The 26,744-nt window shown below is 47.8% G+C and overlaps 1 protein-coding gene across 2 annotated transcripts in view; it reads left to right on the top strand.

Annotated features, from left to right (window-relative positions):
- Positions 1–317: 317 nt before the first annotated feature.
- The window catches only part of slc30a9 (solute carrier family 30 member 9), an 82,856-nt gene continuing 56,429 nt past the window's right edge, over positions 318–26,744 (top strand). For both annotated transcript variants that reach the window (XR_013547264.1, XM_078399237.1), the window contains exons 1-3: positions 318–469; positions 11,326–11,444; positions 17,919–18,098. Coding sequence is in view for 1 of the 2 variants with exons in the window: in XM_078399237.1 (XP_078255363.1) it covers positions 11,348–11,444; positions 17,919–18,098 (277 nt within the window). In the remaining variant the exon portion in view is untranslated. The remainder of the gene's footprint in view (positions 470–11,325; positions 11,445–17,918; positions 18,099–26,744) is intronic.

Genomic DNA, 26,744 nt, shown 5'->3' with positions numbered 1-26,744 from the left:
GGGCAGCATCTGTGGAGAGAAGGAATGGGTGACGTTACTGGTCGAGAGCAAAAGAAGGATCTGGAACCAAAACGTCACCCATTCCTTCTCTCCAAGACCCGACCTTCGCAACGTTTCCCGTTGCCAGGGATACGTCGCTACCACAACGGCCGCTGTGACGCGAGTACCGTAACGCGCGCGCCCCCCCCCCCCCCCCGCTGTGACGCGAGTAACCCGTAACGCCCGCCCCCCCTCCGCTGTGACGCGAGTACCCCACAACGCCCGCTCCCCCCTTCGCCTCTCCCCCCGCCCCTGTGACGCAAGTCGTGCCCCGCCCACTTCTCGCGGAGGCCGTGATCTCGCGATGCGAGAGGGATCTGTCGTGAGGGAGCTGTTTGTGTGCGGCGGCGATGAATGAAGAAGAATGAGCGGCGGCTGTGCGCCATGAAAGAGGGACGTCGGAGCCGCAGGAGAACACACATGCGGACAGGTGAGAGCGAGAGCAGCCGTGAGACGCGATGCAGATGTCGACACCGGGGAGCGATGGTCAGTCAACCTGTCGCCGCTGGCCGGTCTCGGCGGCCCCTGGCCTCGCTGCCTGTCTGCCTGCCTCTCACTCAGCCGTGGATCTCTCGTTGGCCGCCGGTGTCCGCTTGGCCTCTTCCCATCCCCGCCACGGCCCCCGGCCGAGAGAACATTCTGTGGCATGAGAGGGGATCATGTGAGGCCTCGGTTAATGTTTCTGAGCACAAACCCGAGCAGGGAATCGCCATTGGGAAACAACCTGACATTACATCCGCTTGACCGAATGTCCTGTTTGTGTACAATAGATTGTGTGTATCCTTTTACGCCAGCAGTAGTTGTGCAAGAGGTTGGGAGAAATAAGTCATCGGGATCAGGGACGAACAAGGTGCAGATCTAATTAACTGTAAAACTTTACCAATAGGAACATCTAGAGCACTTAAATCCCCTCAAAACGAATAAATTGGAATACAGTATTTCTCTCCATATAAAATATCCCACGGTCTTGTACATAGAACATGACTCTTTGACCCGCAAACTTAAAAAAGGTTTGTTCGAGTCCTGTGTCTTTAGTTGTGGCTGGCATATCTCTAATTGCTTCTCTGCAATGTTATCTAATAAATTACCATAAAGATCTATTGCTGGCCCTCATATTACCTCCATGTTATGAAAAATAGGATGTAAATGGCTTTGCATTTTGTACAATTGGGAATCCACTACTCGAAAGAGCAATGTCAGATTCAAAAGTAACTAGACATTAAAATGGGTGGTATTGCAGATGGTGAAGGTGGTTGTCAAAAATGCAACAGGATATTGATCGGTTGGGCAGTTGGGCTGAGGAATGGTTTATGGAATTCAACGCAGAAAAAACGGAGGTGTTGCATTTTGGGAAGACTACCAAGGGCAGGACTTAATGATAGGGCTTGGGGGAGTGTTGTAGAGTAGGGGGATCCATGAATGCAGATAAATAGTTCATTGAAAGTGGCACCACAAGTAGATAGGGTGCACAAAAATACTTTTGGCACATTGTCCTTCATCAGTCATAGTATTGAGTATAGAAGTTGGGAGGTCATGTTGCAGTTATATCAGATGTTGGTGGATGTTGCCAGGACTCAAGGACCTGAGCTACAGGGAGAAGTTGAGCAGGTTAGGACTCTATGCCTTGGAGCAGAGGAGGATGAGGGGTGATCTTATAGAAGTCTATAATATCATGAGAGGAATAGATCGGGTAGATGCACTCTTGCCCAGGGTTGGGGAATCGAGAACCAGGCGACATATGTTTAAGGAGAGGGGGGAAAGATTTAACAGGAGCCTGAGGGGTAACTTTTTCACATATAGGATGGTGGGTGAATGGAACGAGCTGCCAGAGGAGGTAGTTAATGCAGAGGTAGTATTGCAACTTTTAAGAACCATTTCTTAAGTTACATGGTTTAGAGCAAAATGGGCCAAACTCAGGCAGATGCAACTGGTACAGATGGGGCATGTTGGTCAGTGTGGGCAAGTTGGGCCAAAGGGCCTGTATCCACACTCTGACTATGAGTAGCTTTTAAAATTTGTGCTTAAAGTGATTGTGAAAAATCACTTTAATCACAAAAAAGTATGAAGGTGGGTGTGGTTTTAAAGGTGTTTTCAGTGGTCTGCACAGGTGGGCTGAGTAGCTCCCTGTTCTTATAATTCTTTTGTGGTGTTAAATTAATTCCTCCGCACACTCTGGACACAACCTGTTTGCTACCTCCTTTTAAGTTAAAGTTATGATCTCATGTTCACTTTTATTATAGCCAATTTCATCTATCATCCTAACATTGTCATAATTTGCAATGTCTTGGCCATCTTCCATTGGAGATCTTACTTTTAGATGAACAGTATTTTTTCCTTTGAGATTTTTCCTATTAAATTTATTGACTCCTGTAATGTGCTCTTTTAAGCAGCATCATACTTGCAATCTTGTTGTCCCCCAACATATTTATGTTAAATATCTGGCAATCCCGAGCTAGAACACTGACACATTTGTCGTCTTCTCCCTAATCTCAAACCCTTTTGTTTGTTTGTTCCTTTTATCTTTTCAAAATTTGTTGAAATTCGCAATCCTCTATTTCCCACTGCTTCATTCTTCAAAGGCGTTCTTTTTAATATTTTTTAACTTGCCCCTTTAATGATACCCTAAATTTAGTTTGAAAACCCATTCCTTCTCTCCTGAGATGCTGCCTGACCTGCTGAGTTACTCCAGCATTTTGTGAATAAATACCCTAAATTTAGTTGAATGATCCAAATAATTCATCATCTCTCCATAAAGCTATTTATAATGTTGCTTTCGAATCACTATTAATGTCTCTTCCAAATGAATTAAAATCAATCCCATCTTCTCTGAAAGTTTGTCATAACTGCAAACCTCTGTTGCAAATATGTTTTTCACTTTCACTCCTTTTGAATATTTACTATATAAAATGAGAGAAGTTGAAATTATTTATTATTTTACTGCTAATGTTAGAGTCAGAATTGAAAAAATCTGCATTACCCAATTTTTGAGTCCCTTAATGTGGAGCAAAGGTGATAGATCTGGTGGTGTATATGATAGGAATACATTCAGTAGCTTATTTTGGCCCCTTATTTTTGTCACACTCTCTTTATCCATTTTATCCTAACATGACTTTCCATAATATTACAATCCCATTAATTACCTGAAATATAAATATACTAACAGATGAATCATATATACTCTGTCCTTTACTGCTCCATCCCATACTGATTTGAAATAATGATTTCAATTGGGCACATCAGGATTTGAATATTTAAAAACTTGGATCTTTTTCCAGTTGAGCCTAAATGATTCTTGATGCCTTCCATTTAAAAGGAGATGCTTGTTTTACTCTATATGGAATTAGCTTAGATAGGCATCTCAGTCGCCATTGATAAATTTAGCCAAAGTGCCTGTTTCCGTGCTGTATAACCATGACTCTCTCTCTGTTCAATTAATGTCTCCTGATCTGGTTATAAGTTATCTAAATTAATTCTGACAGGATGTCTGCTGCTTGCAGATGATTACTCTGGGATGATTTAGTATTTTTCTCAAGAAATATATATTTTGCCCTTTTAGGTTTAAAATAGTGAGTTTGAATAAAATTAGTTTTCATAGCTGAAAAACCTCTGGTTGCAATTTAAAATTTCTTGAGAGTTGCTGAACATCACCAGAAGTACATTTGCAATTTCATAGCCTGTATCTTTGTATAAAATGAAAGAACTAATATTTAATATCTATATTGTAGTGGCCTGGACGTGGCCAGAAATAGGCTGGACGCCAGGCAGGTTTTGAAAATTCTTTAATGCAGGTTGTGAGCATCCACTCACAATGAGTTCCACCGAAGGGATGAACACTCCCCAAAAAGCCCTGGGTAGAAACCCCGTAGCCTGTGGGTAGTCCCTCGTCCCTGTCCGTCAAGTGCCGAGGGGACTGACCCTAGGAGTGGCCTAATATCCAGGGACCGCCACAGGACCCCCCCCCAAGAACCGGAGGCAAGAAAGGAAGGCGCACAAGGCGACCAGCCCGGGTGCGCAGCACGCCCGGCGCAGGAACCGGCGGCCGGCCGACAGGTGGAGGGGACGGAGCAGACACTGAAGTAGGTAACCTAGATGGAGGGCGACCTCGCAGGCAGGGCCGCGCGCTGATCAATGTCAACATGCGCCGGCTTCAGCCGCGCAACTGAAACGGTCTCACTCCGAACCCCCATGTCCAGGACGAATGTGGACGAACCATGTTGCAGGACCCGGAAGGGGCCCTCAAACGGCCGCTGGAGAGGTGTCCGATGAGTGTCCCTGTGCAGGAAAACGAACTGGCAGTCCTCCAGAGCAGGAGGAACGTGCGGACGGAAGGACCCATGACGAGACGTGGGCACCAGCGCCAGCCTACCCACCGTCTGCCGAAGATGTTGCAGGGCGTTCGAAGGCTGCTCCACTTGACCCTGTGCCGGTGGGATGAACTCCCCGGGAAACATCAACGGGGCCCCATACACCAACTCGGCGTAGGAGGATGCCAAGTCTTCTTTGGGTGCGGTGCGGATCCCAAGCAAAACCCACGGCAGGGCGTCACCCAGTCTGGGTCCGTGAGCCGTGGCTTCAGGGCTGCCTTCAGCTGGCGGCGAAACCGTTCCACCAGGCCATTCGCCTTTGGATGATGCGCCGTGGTGTGGTGTAGGCGAACTCCCAGGAGGCATGCCATGGCCGACCACAGTTCCGACTTAAACTGAGGCCCCCGGTCGGACGTTATGTCCAGCGGCACCCCGAACTGGGCGATCCAGTGCGCTGCCAAGGCCCGAGCGCAGGTAGCTGTCGAGGTGTCCGCCAGCGGAATAGCCTCAGGCCACCACATGAAGCGGTCGACAACAGTGAAGAGGTGGGCCATGCCCCAGGATGGCGGCTGCGGCCCCACGATGTCCACGTGAATGTGGTCGAACTGCTGCCGAAGGACGCCGAACACCTGCAACAGCGCACGCACGTGTCGCTGGACCTTGGAGGTCTGGCACGGGATGCAGGTGCGTCCCCAATGTGCAACCTGCTTGCACAGCCCGTGCCACATGAAGCGGGAGGCTACGAGGGCTGTCGTCGTCCGAATGGAGGGATGGGCAAGCCCATGGAGCACCTCGAACACTGCGCCGCCAGGGGACAATGGGCGACTTGTGATCCGTAAAGGCATTGAAGGGCCTCCCTTCCAGGAAGTACCGAAAGTGGCGTACGGCGAGGTACAGGGCGAGGAGCTCACGATCAAAAGTGCTGTAACGTCGTTGAGCACCGCTGAGGTGCCTGCTGAAAAAGGCGAGCGGCCACCAGCACCCGTCAATGAGCTGCTCCAGCACCGCTCCGACCGCCACCTCAGAAGCGTCCATGGTCAGGGTGGTTGGTGCATTCTCCCTGAGATGGACGAGCATCGTGGCCCTGGCCAGGGCCTCCTTGGCATGCTCGAACGCCGCTACTGCTTCGTTGGACCACTCGTCCTCCTTGCGATGACCGGTCATGAGGTGGAAAAATGGGCGCATGTTTCCTGCTATCGCCGGCAAGAAGCGGTGATAAAAAGAGACCATCCCCACGAATTCTTGGAGGCTCTTAACGGTGGTCGGACGGGGGGAACTGGCGGACAGCATCCACCCTGGCCGGCAGAGGTACCACCCCTTGTGGGGTCAGGCGGTGGCCGAGGAAGTCGATGGCCGTCACCCTGAAACTGCACTCGGACATGTTAACAGCCAACCCGTACGCGCTGAGGCGCTGACACAGTTGGCGGAGGTGGGTGCGGTGCTCCTGCCGCGAATGGCTGGCCACGAGTACGTCATCCAAATACACGAATACAAAGTCCAGGCCACGGCACGCACAGTCCATAAGCTGTTGGAAGGCCTGTGCGGCGTTCTTCAACGGAATTCAAACGGCCCGAACGGTGTAATGATGGCTGTCTTGGGGATGTCGTCGGGGTGGACCGGAATTTGATTGTACCCACGCACAAGGTGGGCATTGAAGTCCTGGATGTGCGGGACTGGGTACCTGTCGGCGACGGTCGCATCATTCAGCCAGCCCCCGTCCGCCTTGGGGACCATGTGGAACGGTGACGCCCATGGGCTATCGGAGGGGCGCACAATGCCCATCGACTCCATCCGGCGGAACTCCTCCCGCGCTAGTCGGAGCTTGTCCGGTGCAAGACGCCGCGCACGGTCATGCTCGGGCTGCCGGTTGTAGGGATATGGTGCTCCACCCCATGCTTGGGGGCGAAGGAGCGGAAGTGGGGTTCGATGATGTCCGGGAAATCCGCCAGGATGCGCGCGTAAGTTGCATCCACGGACGACAGGGGTCCTACGTGGAGGGAGGCCGGCTCCATCGTGCTGGAGTGCACCAGGCGCTGCCGCCTGACATCCACGAGCATTGAATGTGCTCGCAGGAAGTCGGCGCCCAGCAGCGGCTGGGAAACGTTTGCGATGACAAACCCCCACGAAAACTAGCTATGGCCGAAGTTGAGAGCAACCGTGCCTACCCCGTAAGTACTGACTGGGGTCCTGTTCGCCGCAGTGAGGAGGGGGCCGCATTTGCCCGCACGGATGTCGGCGATGGAAGGAGGCAGGACGCTCACCTTCCGCTCCGGTGTCCACGAGGAACCGACCCCTGGTGCAGCGATCACGAGTGAACACGCGATGAATCTGGTCGGCCGCTGAAGGAATCACTGACGGCCGGCCCCATCGTTTCCCGGGAAGGCACAAGGCGGGCGGCATTGCTTGGCTGCTGGTTCCCTGCGGCGGTGATAATAGCACCAGCCCCCTCTGCTGGTGTCCAGTGGTATAGGCGATGGTGCTGACTGGGCCGACCACCAGCCACCTCTGGTGGCCTCCAGCGATATAGGAGGTGGTGCTGACTAGGCCGACCACCAGCGACCCCTGCTGGCGTCGGAAGGAACTGCTGGCGGGCGTGCGGGGACGACGTGCCTGTGCCGGGGTGCCCGATGGCGGCCGGTTTTCGCTGCGGAGGTCGCCCTGAGACGCGGTCGACGGAGGCCCCGACCTGCTGTGCGCTTCCAGATGCTGCTGAGACAACAGCCAGCGCTTCTATTTCTTCCTGACGGGCCATCCACAGCTAGTCAGCACGCTCGCCCAGCGCCTCCGTGTTGGTGAAGGGATCGCTGGCGAGCTGCAGGCGAATGTCGGCTGGGAGCTGCCGAAGGTAAGCATGTTTGAACAAGAAACAGGGCTCATGGTCGCCCATAAGGGTGAGCATGTCCTCCAGGGGGGGCCAATGGCCGGCGGTCACCGAGGCCCTCCATACGCAGAATCTGAGTTGCCTGCTCGGAGTCGCTAAGGCCAAACCTCCTGATGAGTAGGGCCTTGAGGCCCACATATTTGTTAGCTGCCGGGATGCGCGGAGGTAAGGTTTAACGCGCCTCGCAGTCGCCTGGTCCAGAACGCCGACGACGTAGAAATATTTGGTTTCATCCACTGTCACGCCCCGCACAGCAAACTGTGCCTCTGCATGCTGGAACCAGACATCAGGCTCTTCTGTCCACAATGTTGTGAGCTTTAGCGCGACGGCTTTGAGGTCGGCGGGACCAGGTTGTGCATTGTTCTGGTCTATCACGACGCGTGATGAACGTCGGGGTCACCAATGTAGTGGCTTGGACATGGCCAGAAATAGGCTGGACGCCAGGCAGATTTTGAAAGTTCTTTAATGCTGGTTGTGAGCATCCACTCACAACGAGTTCCACTGAAGGTTCGAACACTCCCCAAAAAGCCCTGGGTAGAAACCCCATAGCCTGTGGGTAGTCCCTCGTCCCTATCCGTCAAGTGCCGAGGGGACTGACCCTAGGAGTGGCCTAATATCCAGGGACCGCCACAATATGTTGCTAAAACTCTGTGTGTATATTAATATATTTAATAATAATAATACATTTAATTTATATAGCGCTTTTCAGGAAACTCAAAGACGCTTTACAGAGCAACAAGACATAAAAACAAACAAACAAACAAAAGATTTGTCCAGACGGACATTTGCGGCTGAACACAGCCAAAACAGTACACGATAGCGCAACAATTTTAGCCTCACCTTACTCACCATTGTCCTGGGGTGTGTATAACCAATGTTTCATTCAAATTGGTCTTACATTTTGAAATTATTGACATTTTAAGGTTTTCGCACATGTAAAGACGTTAAGTAATGGATGAAATTCTTTGTATTTCTTCTGTTTTTTTGTTTATTTTGTTTTTTAATTGATGTTTTTTAACATGTACGAAATAAAACGATAGAATGAAATAGAAAAAAAAAGAAAGGAAAAAAAAGTTTTAAAATTCACCTTTCCACTTACCTTGCCCATGTTCAGTGTTGACATCACAATGGCATCCGCGGGAGTGGCGGCCAACGGGGGGGGGCGGGGAGAGGTGTGACTGACTTTAACAAAAGTCAGGACCAGCGGGAGAACTGCTGCCCGTCCCGATATGCCTCGTGCCTGGCCTTCCTCACGTGGTGTAGTGCGGCGGCAGAGTGTCTAACAAGATGGCCATCGTTGCCGATCAGCACTGCATGCACAGGGCACATGTAGTGGCTTTCGCCGCCAACGGTTTCATGGATCGGTTGGCCCGGTTTATGTTCAGATGGGGTGGGTGAGTGGGGGGGGTGTTGGGTTTGGGGTGGGGGGGAGGGGAGGGGGGAGTGGGTGGGGGATGGGATGGGTGATTGGTGGGGGGAGTTGAGTTGGGGTGGGTGGAGTCGGGGAGGGTTGGGGTGAGGGGAGAAGTGGGGTTTGGGGAAGGAGGGGGAGTGTGGGTGGGGGAGGAGGGGGGAGTTGAGGGGAGGGGGGAGCGGGGATGGGGTAGGGGGATGGAGTGGATGAGTATGGGGAGGAGGAGGGGATTGAATGGGTGAGTGTGGCGGGGTAAGGGGGGGAGTGGGTAGGGGAGGAAGGGGGATGGAGTTCCGGGAGGGTGCTAGACCAATGCAGAAAAAAAAGTGCCATTTTAAAGAAAAATCACGATTTTCATTGAGATTTTTTTGTTAAAGCAATTTATTTTAAAGAAAAAAACACGATTCTCTCAAGTCACAATGGAAACCGTACGAGGAATGGGCCCAACGGATCTAGTTTATTTTAAATACAAATTGGCATCGGAATGTCAGTTCTAAATGCTTTCTTCCTCATAGTATTTTGGTCTCTTATTGTAAACCATGTAAGCAGTTTCATAGATTTGATATCATGTGATTTAACAAAATAATTTGTGAATGACCAAATGGTTTAATTGAATCTTGCGGGATTGCTACTAATAAACCATTGAACTTCTTCCTCATGATTTCTATTAAATAAATTCGTAATTTAATTAGTTGTCTTCTCAAACCTTATAAACTTCTCTTTCAAAATAAGTTATTTTATTATTTGCAAAAATAATCCTAAAGATGTACAACATTTACAGCTTTTCTTGATCCTCAGTCCAATCCATGGTGTAGAAAAAATATGACTAAAATGTTTTATACCCACATGGATTGGACTAAGTTGAACTTTTCTTCAAATTTTTGGGGTTTCGATAAAGTTGTCAGATTCAGCTCAACATTTAATAGTATTAGGGGCGGCACAGTGGTGCAGTGGTAGAGTTGCTGCCTTAGAGCGCCAGAGACCCGGGTTCGAACCTGATTACGGGTGTTGTCTGTGTGGAGTTTGTACGTTCTCCTTGTGACCACATGGGTTTTCTCTGGGTGCTTCGGCTTTCTCACACACTCCCAGTTTGTAGGTAAATTGGCTTCTGTACATTGTAAATTGTTCCTCGTGTGTAGGGTAGTGCCAGTGTACGAGGTGATTGCTGGGCTGTGCGGACATGGGCTGAAGGGCCTATTTCCACACTGTTTCTGCAAAGTCTAAAGTATTGGATTACACTATAATACTTATTGCTGGTCTTGATATTAAACCTGTGTATATTTAGCAAAAGTATAATGTCAGTATTACGGAATGCATTTTTTATGTATGTTGGATTTGTGCTAGTTGTTACTACTTATTAGAACTGGGCATATTAATGGTACTTTAAAAAGAGAAAAATTATGGAAATTCATTGGCTGTACAGGCAATGAGTTAAGGTTTCAGGACTGTGAACTTTCTTCAGAATCCAGAGAAATTAAAAATTGAGCATGTCTAAGTTGCAGAGAAAGGGGGAGGATTGGGGAGAGGTGAATGAATGCCTGTAATGAGGTGGTGACCATGAGAGACCGGGTTTGTTGGTGCCAGTTAAGAGAATGGTGAAGATTTGTTAACAGAAGTGACCCTATCTGGAGTTGTGAACGGAAAGATCAATGAAAATAAAAAGTACTGTGAGAAACTATTAAAATCATGAATGCATTGTCTTCTCGCTTTGAATAGAAGCCCAACAGGGTGATAACATCTGTCCTGTCAGATTTGAATGTACTTTTTCCCAGGGTCACTGTTAGATGTCAGATCGGCCTTCCTGAAGGTGAATCTATGCAATACAACTGGCCCGGACGAAGTACCTGGTCGAGTCCTTAGGAACTGCAGGGACCAACTAGCAGGAGTATTCACGGACATCTTTAATCTCTCCCTTCTCCGTTCTGAGGTACCCACCTGCTTCAAGAAGACCACTATCATCTTGGTGCCAAAGAAAAGCAAGATATGGCAATAAACACGACTTGAGTCTACTTTGGGATGAAACAATACAGAGTAAAGCTGAATTGTGAGGAAGAAACCCGCAACCTGTGGATGGGAGATGAAGAGGAACATTCTGATGCAGCCAATGAAATTAGAAAGAAAACATTTGGATTCCAGAGGTTTAGTCAGCTATTAAAGATTAACAACATTGGGATCGAAGAGAATATGTGCAGAATAGCACAGTGGTTAAATTACTGGACTGAGATACAGTGATTTAAACTATTCTGAAAACAACTTCAAATCTCCTTAAGGCAGATAGTAATTTTAAATTCAATTAAATAAATCGGGAATATAAATATTTTTTTATGATAATAGATTTATTGGATTGTTATAAAAACATGCCCTGTGAGGTTCTTTGGGAGAAGAAAACTACCATCCACTTTTTGTTTGTAGATCGTAACTTAATTTGAAGCAATTCTTAAAACACTTTTGTGTTGTTATTCAGTACTATGCATGTTCCAGTTAATGCTGATTTCAGGGCCTCGGGTACTATGCCACCTGCTTCCTTGTGTATTATTGGACAATTTATAGTGAGTTCTGATCTGTCTATTTTCAATATTAGGGAAAAATAAGTATTTATAAGGATCTCCAGGATATTACACAGATTGATTTATTGTATATAACCTATTGGGGACATTATTATTAACCTGAAGTTAATTTCTCAACAGAATTTGTGGCCTGAAGAAATATATGAATATGTTTCTTGGCTTAGTTCAAAAACCATGGCTCACAGTGTGCAACATTTACCTCCGACAATATGCTATCAGAGCTGGTCTGGCCCATTGTGGTGAGTAGAGTGTACTTCTATAATATATATGTAACTTCCCGTTTCTTTTTAACCGCATCAGATTTTTATTTACTAGATTGTATCAGCAATATTTGTATCATTGGTTATTTTTTTCTAAAGTCCTTAGGATGGTGTTGCTTTGTTTCCTGATGTTCTGATCATTTTGTTACCTTTTTTATTGGTTTATGGATTAATGGTAATTTACATTAGTTTGTGTCCAAACAGACCATCACCCATGAGAGCGAGCAAAGCCATTATTAAAACCTATATCTCTGAAATTTCAGTCTACATTCTGGTGTGTCAGATTGGAGGATATAATTACGAGTATAAATTGTGACAAATATATGTCAGTTGGAATAATCTATATACTAAAACTCTTGTTTGTTTGTTTGTGACTGAACTTCAGCCAAAACTACAAGATGGCGCAACATTTTTAGGCCCACCTTATTCACCGTCGTCACATTAATGGTAAAAATGGTAGTTTTATTGAAATTGGTGTTATATTTTTATATAACAGGGATGACAAGATTGCACAGTACTTTACTGGCAGATACACTGGTCTGTCGAAAGCAGTGGGATTAAAATTCTTGGATTTCCAACTCATGAGAGATGCCCCGCTGTCATTCGACTCCAGGCGCATCTACCACAAGAACAACAAGTCGTCATCAGAGTTGATGCTGGTCGGCTGGTGAGAAATGAGGATATCACGAGAACAACTTTAACTAAATTCATGGAATTGTGTTCTCGAGGTCAATTTGCAAGAACGCTGATGTACCCCGATTTTACACATGGAACAATAAGAAATGGCAAAGAAGGAAGTTTGGGAAGATAGTGGAAGATCTTCCAGGTATTTTTGAAGCCAACGTTCTGGGACGAGTGTATACATTTCTCCAAGATGTGACCTCTACTACTTGAGACTGCTTCTACATCACGTAAAAGGGCCAGTATCCTTCGATTCATCAAGGACGCATGATGAACATATTCTTCCTTCCTTCAAAGACGTCTGCCTAGAAAGAGGTTTGTTGCAAACTGACGACTATTGGCAACAGACGATGGAAGATGCTGAGCGGACAAGACTCCCCGAAGCAATGAGATATTTGTTTGTATGGCTGACGATTGCTGAGATCAACTCTTCTCGACAAATATGGGATCGCTTCAAGAATTCAATGTCCGAAGATTACCAAAGAGAACGGAGAACAATCGATGATCCAAATATCATGATAGATGAGAGGCATCATGATCAGGCTCTGTTGTATATTCAAGACAAGCTTGTGAATTACAACAAGACACTGGGATACTTTCATGTGCCACTACCAAGACATGGAAGGATGAACCTTGATGGTGACAATCCAGAATTGCTGAGTGAACTGCAGTACAATAGACCTGAATAACAGTGATTTGTTGAAGAGAAGGAGTCTCTGCTGAATGCTGAGCAAAGAGCAGTGTATGACCATGTGTGCAGCTGCTTGGAAAGGAATGTTCCTTCAATGTTTTTCATTGATACACCAGCAGGAATGGGCAAAACAATTCTCACCAATTTGATCCTCTCCAAAGTTCGAGGTCAGGTTGATGTTGCTTTTGCTGTAGCATCCTCTGGTATAGCAGCTACATTGATGCCTGGTGGAAGAACTGCACATTCTCGATTCAAGAAACCCATCAAAGTGACCGATAATACAATGTGTAACATTGAGAACAACTCCAACATGGTTCATTTGATCAGGAGTGTGAGACTCATTGTTTGGGATGAGTGCCCAATGATTAGGAGGGAGAGCTTTGAAGCAGTTGACAGAACTTTTCGAGATCAATGCAAAAAGAACGATGAGCCTTTTGGCGGCATTCTTACCTTTTGTTGTGGCGATTTTCGACAACTCCTTCCTGTTGTGAAAAGGGGAAACGATGCTGATGTTGAAAATTCCTGCATCAAGAAATCCTATTAATGTTCCAATTGTTATATTTTGTTATTCACATTTTCAACTTTAATAAATCCCTTTTCCACTTGCTGTGCCCGTCAGCCGCCCATGCGCAGTAATACCTCCATGTTTGACGTCACAATGGAAACCTGACGGGCGGGAATGGCGGCGCCACCGGAGAGCCCCTAAGAATGGAGGGGGGAAGGAGTGGGTGACTGGGGGGTGGGAGGGGAAGGGGGGGAGTGGGTGGGGAAGAAGAGGAGTTGAGGGGATGGAGTAGGGGAGGGGAGGGTGCCAGACCAATGCAGAAAAAACACAATTTCAAAGAAAAATTGCGATTTTCAATGAGCTTTTTATTATTATTTTTTTTTTAATCCATTTATTTTAAAGAAAAAAGTGTGGGTTTTTTGGGGGTTTTTTTCCCCCCCACATTACAATGGCAACCGAATGAGTTGTGGGCCCAATGGGTCCACTTGGTCTAGTTTATTCTATTTTCTTTCCAAAATCCATTATTTATACCCATTTAAAATTGGATAAAGTTGTGCTCATTAGGTGCATACACTGAAATGATTTTCTGTGAAATATAGATAACTACCTTTACGAGAGGTGAGGGGTAAAATCATTAATTCATTGAAATGCAAACTTTGTCAATGTTACTGACTTGGATTAACAGTTTTAGGATCAAGATTGAAAAGCCATGTAATTGAGTGTTAGGCAGAACCACTGACCTGTACTAGTATTTGTATAAATGCGTGAATGGGAAAAAAAGACACATTCTGTGATCAGCCATGATCACATTGAATGGCGGTGCTGGCGCGAAGGGCCGAATGGCCTCCTCCTGCACCTATTGTCTATTGTCAGTGTTTGGAACTATGATGTTGTGATCATTACAAAGACTTGGTTGCATGAGGACTGTCGGCTCAATGTTATAGAGTTTTGATGATGTGATAGGGAGGTAAAAGAGATGGAGTTGTTTTGCCAAACAGGGGGAATGTCACTGTGCCACTCGGAGTGGACATACTGGAAGTTCATCCACTAATGCAAGATGAGTTCAAAAATAGGGAAGGTGCACTCACTCTGATGGGATTATACTATAAAACTCCCAATAACCAGCAGGAGATAGATGAATAGACATGCAAGCACGTTACAGAAAGATGGGGTTGTCATAGTGGGTGACTTTAATTTCCCTCTATATTCACTGGGATTTACAGTGTAAAAGGCAGAGGCAGGGCAGAATTTATTAGGTGCATCCAAGAGAATGTTTTAAAAGAGTTTGTGGGTCGTCCAACTCGAGTAGGGACCATATTAGACCTTGTACTGGGAAACTAGCTTGGCCAGGTGACGTCTTTAAGTGAATGAGCATTTTGGGTACATGGAGGACATTTCGGAAGTGAACAAACCAAACTGCTGGAAAAACACAGTGGGTCAGGCAGCATCCGTGGGGGGAATGGACAGACGACTTGATACACAATTGAACAAATAAAATATTTTGAAAGAAAAATAACTGTCAAAGAAATGTTGAATGCCTATTGCAATCACATTAATTTATGGGATAGGATAAAAAGCAAAGGTTTGAAGGAGCTAACTGGTGGACGATGCACAAAACCATCATATTGACGAAATGATTGCAACAATAAATTGATTTCCTTTGCCTAGTTATTTCATAATTTTACAGAGGAATTTAGTTCAGGAAGTACTGAAGGTTTGTTATTGAAATGTGAGAAAGTGTTGAGCAGTCGAGCAGCACCATTCTGACAAAGATCTATGGTTGAAATATCAACATGCCTTCCCTCCTTCCAGATGCTAATGGTTCTATACTGAATCCTGCATCCATGAAGATGAAGACTAGTTGAGGTCTAATATTAGCCTTCAGACCAGAAAAACTGGAATGGACAGGAGAAATTTAAGGTAATATTTCTGGAGCTTGAGTTAAAATTTGTTGGAACCATATGGAGAAATTGGAGGCAACAATTGAGAGAAATTGAATCAACAAGCTACATGTGTAAGAAGAATGGTGAAGTTTCGGGTCAAGACCCTTCTTCAGACTGCATAGGGATAAAGGAAAAGGGATAAGAGATATAGATGGTGATGTGGAGAGATAAAGAACAACTAGACCAAGTGGACCCGTTGGGCCCAAGCCTCCTGCATTGGTGCAGCACCCTCTCCTCTCCCCCTGCCCCTCCCCCTCCCCTGCCCTCCCTCCCACTTCCCCTCCCCCACTCCATCCCCCTCAACCCCTCCTCTCCCCTCCCCCTCCTCTCTCCTCTCCCCTCCCCCTCCTCTCCCCTCCCCCTCCTCTCCCCTCCCCCTCCTCTCCCTTCCCCCTCCTCTCCCCTCCCCCTCCTCTCTCCTCCCCCTCCTCTCTCCTCCCCCTCCTCTCCCCTTCCCCTCCTCTCCCCTTCCCCTCCTCTCCCCTTCCCCTCCTCTCCCCTTCCCCTCCTCTCCCCTTCCCCTCCTCTCCCCTTCCCCTCCTCTCCCCTTCCCCTCCTCTCCCCTTCCCCTCCTCTCCCCTTCCCCTCCTCTCCCCTTCCCCTCCTCTCCCACTCCATCCCTCAACCCTCCCTTACCCTCCTCCCCCTCCCTCCCTCCCTAAGAGATAGATTTAAACTTTAAAATGTGAATAACTTAAAAAATATAACTGCTTTCAATTAAACTTCTTCCATTAGCACCAAACAGACGACAGTGAGTAAGGTGGGCCTAAAATTGTCGCGCTATCGTGTACCGTTTTGGCTGTAGTTTAGGAACAAACAAACAAGAGTTTTAGTCACATCGCACAGTGAACCGGCACAGACCTACTTGAACTTTATTCTGTTTTAAAACTGTTTCTAATTTTGTATCACTGGGTTGTCTAAATTTATACTGATTAGCTAATTAATTTATTGCATCGTATGGAAGGCGCATTCCCAATCTCGTTGTACCCCTGTACAATGACAATAAAGATATATTGTATTGTATTGTACATAGATGAATGAAAGATATGCAAAAAAGTAACGGTGATAAAGGAAAACAGGCCATTATTGTAAGCTGTTTGTAGGGTGACAATTAGAAGCTAGTGCGACATGGGTGGGGGAAAGAGAGAAATCAATATTCATACCACTAGGCTGCAAGCTGCCCAAGTGAAATATGAGGTGCTGTTCCTCCAATTTGCGTTTAGCCTCATTCTGACAATGGAGGAGACCGAGGACAGAAAGGTCCGTGCAGGATAATATAAGAAAATAACTGCAGATGCTGGTACAAATCGAAGGTATTCACAAAATGCTGGAGTAACTCAGCAGGTCAGGCAGCATCTCGGGAGAGAAGGAATGGGTGACGTTTCGGGTCGAGACCCTTCTTCAGACTGATCAGTCTGAAGAAGGGTCTCGACCCGAAACGTCACCCATTCCTTCTCTCCCGAGATGCTGCCTGACCTGCTGAGTTACTCCAGCATTTTGTGAATAAGGTCTGTGCAGGAATGGGAAGGTGAATTAATGTGTCCAGCAACCGGGAGATCAGGTTGGTTCAGACGGGCTGAGCGAAGGTGTTCTGCGAAACGATCGCCCATTCTGCAGATGTATAAGAGTCCACATTTTGAACAACAGATACAGTAGATGAGATTGGAGTAGGTGCAAGTGAATCTCTGCCTAACCTGAAAGAACTGGACAGAATCGAGGGACAGGTGTTGCATCTTCTGTGGTTGCAGGGGTAGGTACCTGGGGTGAAGGTGGTTTAGACGTGGAATAGAATGAAAGAGAGGTTGAATCGGAGTGCTGAGGAAGCTGATTGCACTAGTAATTTGTCTCACAATCAAGGTTCATACACAAAAATCAAGATAATTCCTCTTCCTAATTTGAGGAAGGACATCCTTGCGATTGAGGCGGTGCAGCGTAGGTTCCCGGGATGGCGGGACTGTCATATGAGGAAAGATTGGAAAGACTGGGCTTGTATTCACTGGAATTTAGAAGGATGAGAGGGGATCTTACAGAATTGTATAAAATTATAAAAGGACTGGACAACCTAGATGCAGGAAAAATGTTCCCAATGTTGGGGGAGTCCAGTACCAGGGGCCACAGTCTTAGAATAAAGGGGAGGCCATTTGAAACTGAGATGAGAAAAAACTTTTGCACCCGAGAGTTGTGAATTTGTGGAATTTGCTGCCAGAAGGCAGTAGAGGCCAATTCACTGCATGAATTTAAAAGAGTTAGATAGAGCTCTCGTGGCAAGTGGAATCAAGGGATATGGGGAGAAGGCAGGCACGGGTTGCTGATTGTGGATGATCAGCCATGATCACAATGAATGGTGGTGCTGGCTCAAAGGGCCAAATGGCCTCCTCCTGCACTTATTTTCTATGTTTCTATGTTTCATTGCTTATTTTTACTTTTGTCATTCTATTTGATTTTAAAAACCATGGAAGTGAAATACAACTTCAGTTCCTGTGTAATGGATTGTGATCTAAAGCTGTTATTAACTTGATCTCTTGTAAAAGATTCTTGGTTTAAATTTTTTTTAAATGACATCTCTGTGATCTTTGAAAATGTATTTTACGACCATCAGAAAATTGATTTTATTTCCATGTTTTCGATTTCAGTATACAAGAACAATGTGGCCAATCAAAATCTGTTGCATAATGCTGGATTACATTTTCCTATCAGTGCTGTTGCCCAGCTGCGTTTATGTTCATCCAATGGCAAAAAGGATGGCACTACTGAGCATAGTTCCGGCAGTAAATCAACAGATTCCAGTGGTCGCCAAGAACCCAAAAAAGCTGGTAATATTGCACTTAATGTATTCAATATTCCAAGTTTTGTCACAAACCAGAAAGCAAGCTTGCCAATGACCATTATCATTTTTCAGCAACTTGTAATTAATATTTTTTGTGTATACTATTTCCTGACTAATTTTGAATATAGCTTATGATATTGGAAAATGTTTGAAATGGCAAACCTAATTTGTACTCTTTCCTAAATCAGAGTATCTCACACTTTTACCACTACCTTCACAAGTGACTTCCTTGTTCACTGTTATCTTGCAAGCTTAATCCTTTATGCCTCATCAGTGAATTTGTGGCAGTCTGATGTTGGCCCAAAACCTTTCCTTAACTATGTTGAAGGTCATAAGTGATAGGAGTAGAATTAGGCCGTTCGGCCTATCAACTCCACTCTGCCATTCATGGCTGATCTATCTCTCTCTCCTAACCCCATTCCCTTGCCTTCTCCCCATAACCTCTGACACTTGGACCAATCAAGAATCTATCTCTGCCTTAAAAATATCCACTGATGGCCTCCACAGCCTTCTGTGGCAAAGAATTCCATAGATTCACCACCCTCTGACTAAAGAAGTTTCTCCTGAACTTCTTCCTAAAAGAACGTCCTTTAATTCTGAGGCTATGACCTCTAGTCCTAGACTCTCCCACTCGTGGAAACATCTTCTCCACATCCACTCTATCCAAGCCTTTCACTATTCTGTATGTTTCAATGAGTGTCCCCCCCTCATTCTTCTAAACTCCAGCGAGTGCCCAGTGCCAACAAATGCTCATCATAGGTTAACCTACTCATTCCTGGGATCATTCTTGTAAACCTCCTCTGGACCCTCTCCAGAGCCAGCACATCCTTCCTCCGATAGGTTGCCCAGAATTGCTCTCAATATTCCAAATGCGGCCTTACCAGCACTTATAGAGCCTCAGCATTACATCCCTGTTTTTGTATACAAGTCCTCGTGTGATAAATGCTAGCATTGAGTTTGCTTTCTTTACTACCGGTTCGACTAGCGGATTAACGTTTTGGGAATCCTGCACCAGAACTCCCAAGTCCCTTTACTTGGATTTTCCGTTTACTCCCAAGAACTCCGATTTCTTGATTCTTTCCCCATTTAGAAAATAGTCTATGTTTTTATTCCTACTACCAAAATGCATGACTCCGCACTTTGCTACACTATATTCCATCTGCCATTTCTCTGCCCACTCTCCCAACCTATCCAACTCTCCCAACCTATCCTGCTGCAGAGTCCCTCCTTTCTCTACACTACGTCATGTTAGAGTAGATGAAAATCACACCATCGAGCATGCTAAATCTTTACAGCCTGTTTTATTTAAATTCACTACATCACCCCTGTGCTGTGATGCTACAATCGGGCCCATTTTAATACCCTTTGTAATAATATATCTTGTAAGCCACTTATTGTAGATTTTTGAGCAACTACAGCTTAAAAAACTGGTAATGTTGATTAGAATGTCTGATTCTAAGACATTTGTTAAGTGAGTTTGGTTTGAAAATAAAGATGGGAAATTGGGATAATTCTCATTTGCAGATGGTTAGTAATTATTTTGCAGAATTTTGAGTAATTTGTGCAGAATTGTACTTCTTACAACCCAAATAAACAAATAAGGGAAGTTTTTTTTGTTGCGGGTTATTCAGATGGCCATTACTGAGATAGTGTATACTAAGATAGAGAACAGTTAGAGGAGCCCTTGAGGAATTGTGAAGATCTGCCACAAATTCGGCTGCCCTGAGTCTCCATCTTGGGTTTGTTACACCTCTTCATCAACTGGAATGGGCCTAATCTACGGGACCTAAAGTAAGCTGTTCAACCTATGTTGACTTGCACACCACCTCAAGCATCAAGCTGAAATACACAGATAACAGATAACTGTGTATTCCTACATTCAGAAACTAATCTCCAAGTTGTTAATGTTAGAGACAAAGAATAGAAAATGCTGGTTGACAAACAGGGCAACATGCTGGAGTAACTCAGCAGGTCAGGTAGCAGCTCTGGAGAATATGGATAGGTGATGTTATAGGGTGGGACTGATTGTGGTCAGCGGTGCATGGGGGGGGGGGAGAGAAAGCTCGAAGTGTAAGGGGTTTTCTGTGCCGAGCTTTTGCCCGACCTAAGGTCCCCGTGCCTTGCTCTGATCCCTTGACCAGGCCGCGCACACTGGTTCCCCGTGAGTGGTTCGACCCACTCACCCCCTACGGTTCTAGACACTGGACTTAGATGCAGGAGCGTTGATAGTGCAGAAAAACTCAACCAGACCAGATTTGAAGACCAGGGTTTAAATGGAAAAGGCTTTTATTGAGCGCTTGGGACTATTGTACATGAATGCTCTTCACAGTTCTATACGACATATCTATAAGACACATACCGAATTACATGAATACTTTTGACTCTGAATTCTAAAACGTACAGTTCTACAAGACATATACATGAATACTTTTGACTCCGAATTCTAAAACGTACAGTTCTACAAGACATATACACGACTGTAAGATGGGGAACGTACGACACATCGCAAAATTGGCCAACACATATTTACTTATACACCCACGTTAATTAAACCGCCCTCCCCTCTACACTAAACTGTCCAGGATGTGTAAGATCGGGGTACATGCTCACCATGGGGCTATTACTGGGGTTACTGACTGTTCGTGCTGCTTCTCCGCTGTTCTCCGTGAGGGTCGTGCTTGTTCCGTCCGTGAGTTTCTTCCTTCCGTTCTTCTCGGTGAGTCTCCGTTCTCCGTGCCGTTTGTTGCCTCCTCTGACTTCTGTCTTGCATGAGTTTTTCTTCTTGCGTTTTGACTTCTGACTTGCGTGAGTTTAAAACCCAATAATCGTGGCCAGTTATACTATTCCTGACCCGTCCTATCTCCCGCCAGATCTCGGGATCTCTGTTTCAAAGATGGGTATTCGAGATTTCTCTTTGATCTGCGTTATGTCCGGGGGTACCGGTGATGGCTAGACGGTCTGTTAATCTGTTTCTCGTTGAGAGGTGATGGGTTTAACTGGTTTCCCATCTCCTGCCAGGTAGGTTTCTATGGGCTATTGTGCCCCCTTAACGAGATTAACTGTGTAGGTCGGCTTGGGGCATTGTGAGTATGCTGATGTCAGCGCCCCAGTGTCTGGACTTCGACCTGGTTTCGCAGGTTTCTGCACGGCCAATATCCATCCATTGTTCTGGCCGTGGCTTTGCAGAAACCTAGAGACTGGGCTGTGGGGTTTTTGCTTTTGTGGCTGGTCACGAGGTCCCGCGGCCATCTTGGGACCCACTGATTGTGACATCCCTTGTTAAAAAACTGACCGCAGCCTTTCTCCGCTATCAGCCCCAGTCCCGTATAAAATGTTCAAACTGCAGCTCTTTGGTTTGGTGTTGATTGCAGAATGAGGGAAAACTTCTCAAATCTTACAGTCCCTCCTGTTGATTTGCATAACCCCAGCTTATCGAATCAATTAAATAATGTGGTTGAGCAATGTTTTCCCGATTCTCCACATCCAGACCCCTGAGGTTTTAACTAACTAGTGCTCCATTGTGAACATACAGTCCCCATCTTTTAGGCTGACCTATACTGTCCGTGTCCCGGGCAAAACTACATTACAAATATTTACATTTCATGTCTACCTATACACTCACACCTTGTCCCAGGCCGATGCCTCCACTATCCTCCTACTGGTGTCAGCTTTAATGTAGGACATGAAAACAACACAACAGCAAAACGATACATTTTGTACATTCCTTCAACACAATCACCCTTTATACAATTTTGAAAAAGGACAATGCAAAACACAGTTCACTCGGTGTGGAGGGGGCCCGTCCTCCTAGCAGCTTGCGGCTGGGTCCTGCCCGCCCACCCGCATGTAACGGTCTCTCCATTCTCCTTGATATACCCGGTTATTGAGGCGCTGCCCTCTTTTACATTTTGCACATAGTAAATATAGTCAGTAGCACCTGGTACAGTCTTTCAGTTTCCCTGGGGCACCACTCCGGCAACCGCACCTCGGTGAGGTTTAAGATCACCGAGGCTACCGTGTAGTGCACCCCCTGGTACAATACCTGGTCAGTCGGTATCAGTACCAGGCCATTCCCGGGTCCCTTAGTGGTTTTTGGGCACTCACCCTCCTGTGCTACTGCCAGCGGAACTGTGGGAGGTGTTGTGCGTGGTCGTGTGATGAGTTCAGTGGCGTTTACCGGGATCGGGGAAAAGGGGACCCCACAAGCCTGCGAGCTAACATCCCACCTCATCCCCTTACCGTCATCCTGCCACTGTCTGTGGAAAAATATGCTGTTGCCCGTGGGGCAGCGATACCTCGAACCCCACATACACCTATAGATCCCCTCATCCGGTTTCCCACCATTTGTCCCAACACACACTCAACTGTTCTTTAGTCCCAGAAATAGTCCTGTGAGTGTTGTTGTTAAGTCTCTCCCACTCAACAGTGGAGTTGGCCATTGTCCGGCTTGTTTTCCTCAGCCACCACCGCCTGTTCGCGGGGACCTTCCCCGTGCATACCAGGCAGATCCTTTTGCCAACGGTGGCGCTTATTCTTTGGGCGACGATCTTGACTCTCGGGCACAATAACGAAGTGTCCCGATAAGCAAAGCCTGAGGCGCTGGAATATTCTGAAGAGTTCGATCCCAGCCACCCCGGCCACCGGCCTTCATGAAAGTGAACTGCGGTCTCCTCCGCTTCTCTCCTTCCAGTCCCATCGGTCGCGATGGGAGCCATGTCCCCGGAGCAGCCATAAACGATGATGTCCTTGGTGCGGCCCCGATAGGCCCACCCACATCCGATCGCCGTGGCAACGATCCACCATACGAGTGCCTCCTTCCGCTCCAGAAAACGGATAAAAATATGGTATAGCCAGCCTCTTGGGGAGCACTTGGCTTTGTTAATGCCCCTGCGGGCGGGTCTCTTACCCCCAGCCTGCACCCCACACCTGCATCCTGGATGCATCAACTTTATCTAAAACTATCCCCACAAACTTATCTACATTACTTATCCTTATCTATCTTACTTTATCCTTAGCCTTATCTAATCTAAAATATAATACAGCGCTGCCCTCCCAGGGCGGCTCAGCTAATCCCTGTCAGGGCTGCAGCGGGTCGTCACTTGCGGCTGCACCACGCTGTCTCCCACCTTTGATCCTCCGCAGCCTGTCGCTGCCTGTCGGGGGCTAAACCTCCTCTGAAACGTAAGCTCCCTCCTCCTCACTTGGCTCCCGTACCTCGGGGCGTGATTGACCTCTGGCCAAAACTTTCTAGGTTGGGGTTCCCTACTAGAACTACGGAGAGTCACCTTAGACACTGCCCCCGGACAGCCTGGCTGAGGACCGGTTCCTGCCGTGTCGCAGCTCGGGTACCCCCCGCAGCTGCCGACCCTGGCCCCTCCTCATCCAGCTCTGCCCCCTTGGTGCTGGGTATTCCCGCGGCATCCGGCCTCACCCTGCCTGTACCTACAGGTGGTGAGCCTCCGCCCGCTACCCCCGCCTTCCTGGTGCTTGAGTCGAGAACGTTACTGTCGTTCCCCTCCGACTCCTCCTCCTCCGTAATGGGATCCATCCCCTGGTTGAGCTGATCAGGCCCTTCCTCGTCTGAATCCCACCCAAAACGCGAGACTCTCCATTCCTGGAGAATGTCCTCCCCCCTCACGCAGGCAACCTTGCCTGTCTGCGTGACCTGCCTCATCCTTGGCTGTGAGTCCCCACTCACAGGGCTGGCCCCTGTGGTTGACCCCTGTGCTCCAGGCTTATAACTACCTACCCTACCACAATCGTATTTGTGGGTCGCAAACGCGTTCAGGTTGTTCCCCACACACTCTTGCAGTTCGGCCGGGACCTCCGCAACCATGCGCTCAAGGTCGTAACCCTCGGGCGGCTTCATGGTGCACAGAGTCCCTTTCCCCTCTTTTCCCCTAATCCCCTTCCCACCCCCTGCTGTCCATTTCATCAGGATACACTCCCATGTGGTGCGGAGTGCTCCCAAATGAATGGACAGCGGGCCAGCCTGTTCCTTCCCTGTGAACCCCGCCAGTGCAAAAGGGACCCCTGTGGACAGGGGAGAGTCAAAGGGTTCCTCTGTGTGGACCACGGTGCATGAAGCCCTCGTGTCCAACAGATAATTGCCCCTTTGCCTCTCCACTACCATCTCCACAAGCGGCCTCTTCCACGCATCGTAGCGGAGAGGACACAGATAGGGGGGCTGCACGGGCTGATGTCATTGGGGAATGTCCAGTGCCCCCTCCGCACCCGGGGAGCCGGTAGCGACTGCCACCTTCCCCTGTGCGGCCATGAGGGACCGCATCACCTCGATCATTGTTTCAATAATTTCGGGCTTAACTGGGACCTCGGCGCGCAGGGTGGTGCCAACCCTATCTTCCTTGGTGTGGGCCCTGCAATCCTTCCGCCAGTGCCCCACCTTACCGCACCTGAAACACTTGGACTGTGCGGTAGGGTTACCCTCCTGTCGCCATTCCTTTTGGGCCGGTGCAGTAGCCTCCGCTACGTGCACCTTCCCTTTTACGAGTCGGGTAGACGTGCTCTGGGTGTTCCTATACCCTACCGTGAGACGGTCCAAAACCGCCTCCTCTGTACTATTTGTGGGATCAAACCAGGCTTTCGCCTGCTCCCTGACAGCCGCCAGGCTGTTTGATACCAAACATCGGAGCCACTGGGCTCTCCCATTCCCGTCCAGGACATCCCGCGGGGACGTGCGGGCAGCTGCTCTGGTATACTGACCACAGTCGCGCCGCAAAAACCTTTGGTGGTTCTCCCTCCATCTGGAGGGTCTTCCCCAATCGGGCAAATGGACCCTCATCGCCCATCCCCAAAACTTCCAGGACCTCGTCCCGTAGGAGATCGTAGGTCCTGGTCCCTCTTTTAGTCTCATCTGAGGCGCATTGGAGGATCGAGCTGTCCAGGGAGGACAGCAACAATTTTGCCCGTTCCCCCTCGTCGCAATCGTTGATTGCGGCGGTTTGTTCTATCTCTCTGAAATGCAGCGAAGGGTCCCCTGATTCGGACAATTTTGCTACATGCCCGATCATAGCTCTTAACTGCTGGGAGCTGTGGGGCACCACGATCTGGCTCTGAATGGGTCCGGTGTCCCCATTCAGCGCGGTGGGTCCCCGTCTGGTTTCCAGGACCGGGCATATGGGCGCCGGTGCCGAGTCCTCGACCGGGAGCTCCTCTCTCTCCCTTTCCCCTACACTACCCCTTTCCCAGGATGCCTCGTAGCTAGGGGGATCGCGGAGTCTAGGGGCCGAAGCCACCACGGTGAGTCTGGGGACCGAAACCGGGACCTTCGCAACCGCCAGCGACTGGCTCGCTGGGGGGTTAATTAGATAGACCAGCCCTTTTACTTTATTTAAAGCACTCCGCAGACCTTCTATCTCCTGCAGGCAGGCCCCGTGGTCGGCCCCTTCCGACCTGTCCTCCAAAACCATTTTGTAGGCTGCCCTAACCCCCTTGAGGTTCTCTTCCTGGGTCTCCAGCTGGTGGCTCAGGGAAGCGCACTGCTCCCTGAGCTTGCCCTTACTGCGCATGGCCTCAGTGATCTGGCACTCCATCAGCTCTACCCTGGCCTTGTGGCGGTTGGTCACGACCCGGCGCTCCTTGTTTAAAGAGTCCAGAGCCTCAATCAATTGGTGCCCACCCGCAGCCTTCTCCTCTACCTCCTCAAGAAGGTCCCTAATCTGGGCTGCCTGTGCCACAACCACACGGTCCAAGAGCTGGACCTGCTTTTTGTAGCAGGTCAGCCAGTCTGCCTTTTCCACAGATTTCTTGTGGGCTTTGCTGGCCGTCCACCGGATCGCTGCATCCAGTGGGCGCTTGTCCTCTAATAAAACACACATCCATTGTCCGCAATGCGCTCGTCCATTATGTCCCTAGTTTTCAAATCTTTTTCCGGCACACTATCATCCTGCTGCCAGTGTCCCTTCGTGGTCGCCATTATCTGTAAGGGGTTTTCTGCGCCGAGCTTTCGCCCGACCTAAGGTCCCCGTGCCTTGCTCTGATCCCTTGACCAGGCCGCGCACACTGGTTCCCCGTGAGTGGTTCGATCCACTCACCCCCTACGGTTCTAGACACTGGACTTAGATGCAGGAGCGTTGATAGTGCAGAAAAACTCAACCAGACCAGATTTGAAGACCAGGGTTTAAATGGAAAAGGCTTTTATTGAGCGCTTGGGACTATTGTACATGAATGCTCTTCACAGTTCTATACGACATATCTATAAGACACATACCGAATTACATGAATACTTTTGACTCTGAATTCTAAAACGTACAGTTCTACAAGACATATACATGAATACTTTTGACTCCGAATTCTAAAACGTACAGTTCTACAAGACATATACACGACTCTAAGATGGGGAACGTACGACACATCGCAAAATTGGCCAACACATATTTACTTATACACCCACGTTAATTAAACCACCCTCCCCTCTACACTAAACTATGTCCAGGATGTGCAGGATCGGGGTACATGCTCACCATGGGGCTATTACTGGGGTTACTGGCTGTTCGTGCTGTTCTCCGTGAGGGTCGTGCTTGTTCCGTGAGTTTCTTCCTTCCGTTCTTCTCGGTGAGTCTCCGTTCTCCGTGCCGTTTGTTGCCTTCTCTGACTTCTGTCTTGCATGAGT

The sequence above is a fragment of the Rhinoraja longicauda genome, chromosome 1 (assembly GCF_053455715.1).
Source record: "Rhinoraja longicauda isolate Sanriku21f chromosome 1, sRhiLon1.1, whole genome shotgun sequence".
Taxonomy (NCBI): domain Eukaryota; kingdom Metazoa; phylum Chordata; class Chondrichthyes; order Rajiformes; family Arhynchobatidae; genus Rhinoraja; species Rhinoraja longicauda.
This window is presented reverse-complemented; position numbering and strand designations above follow the sequence as displayed.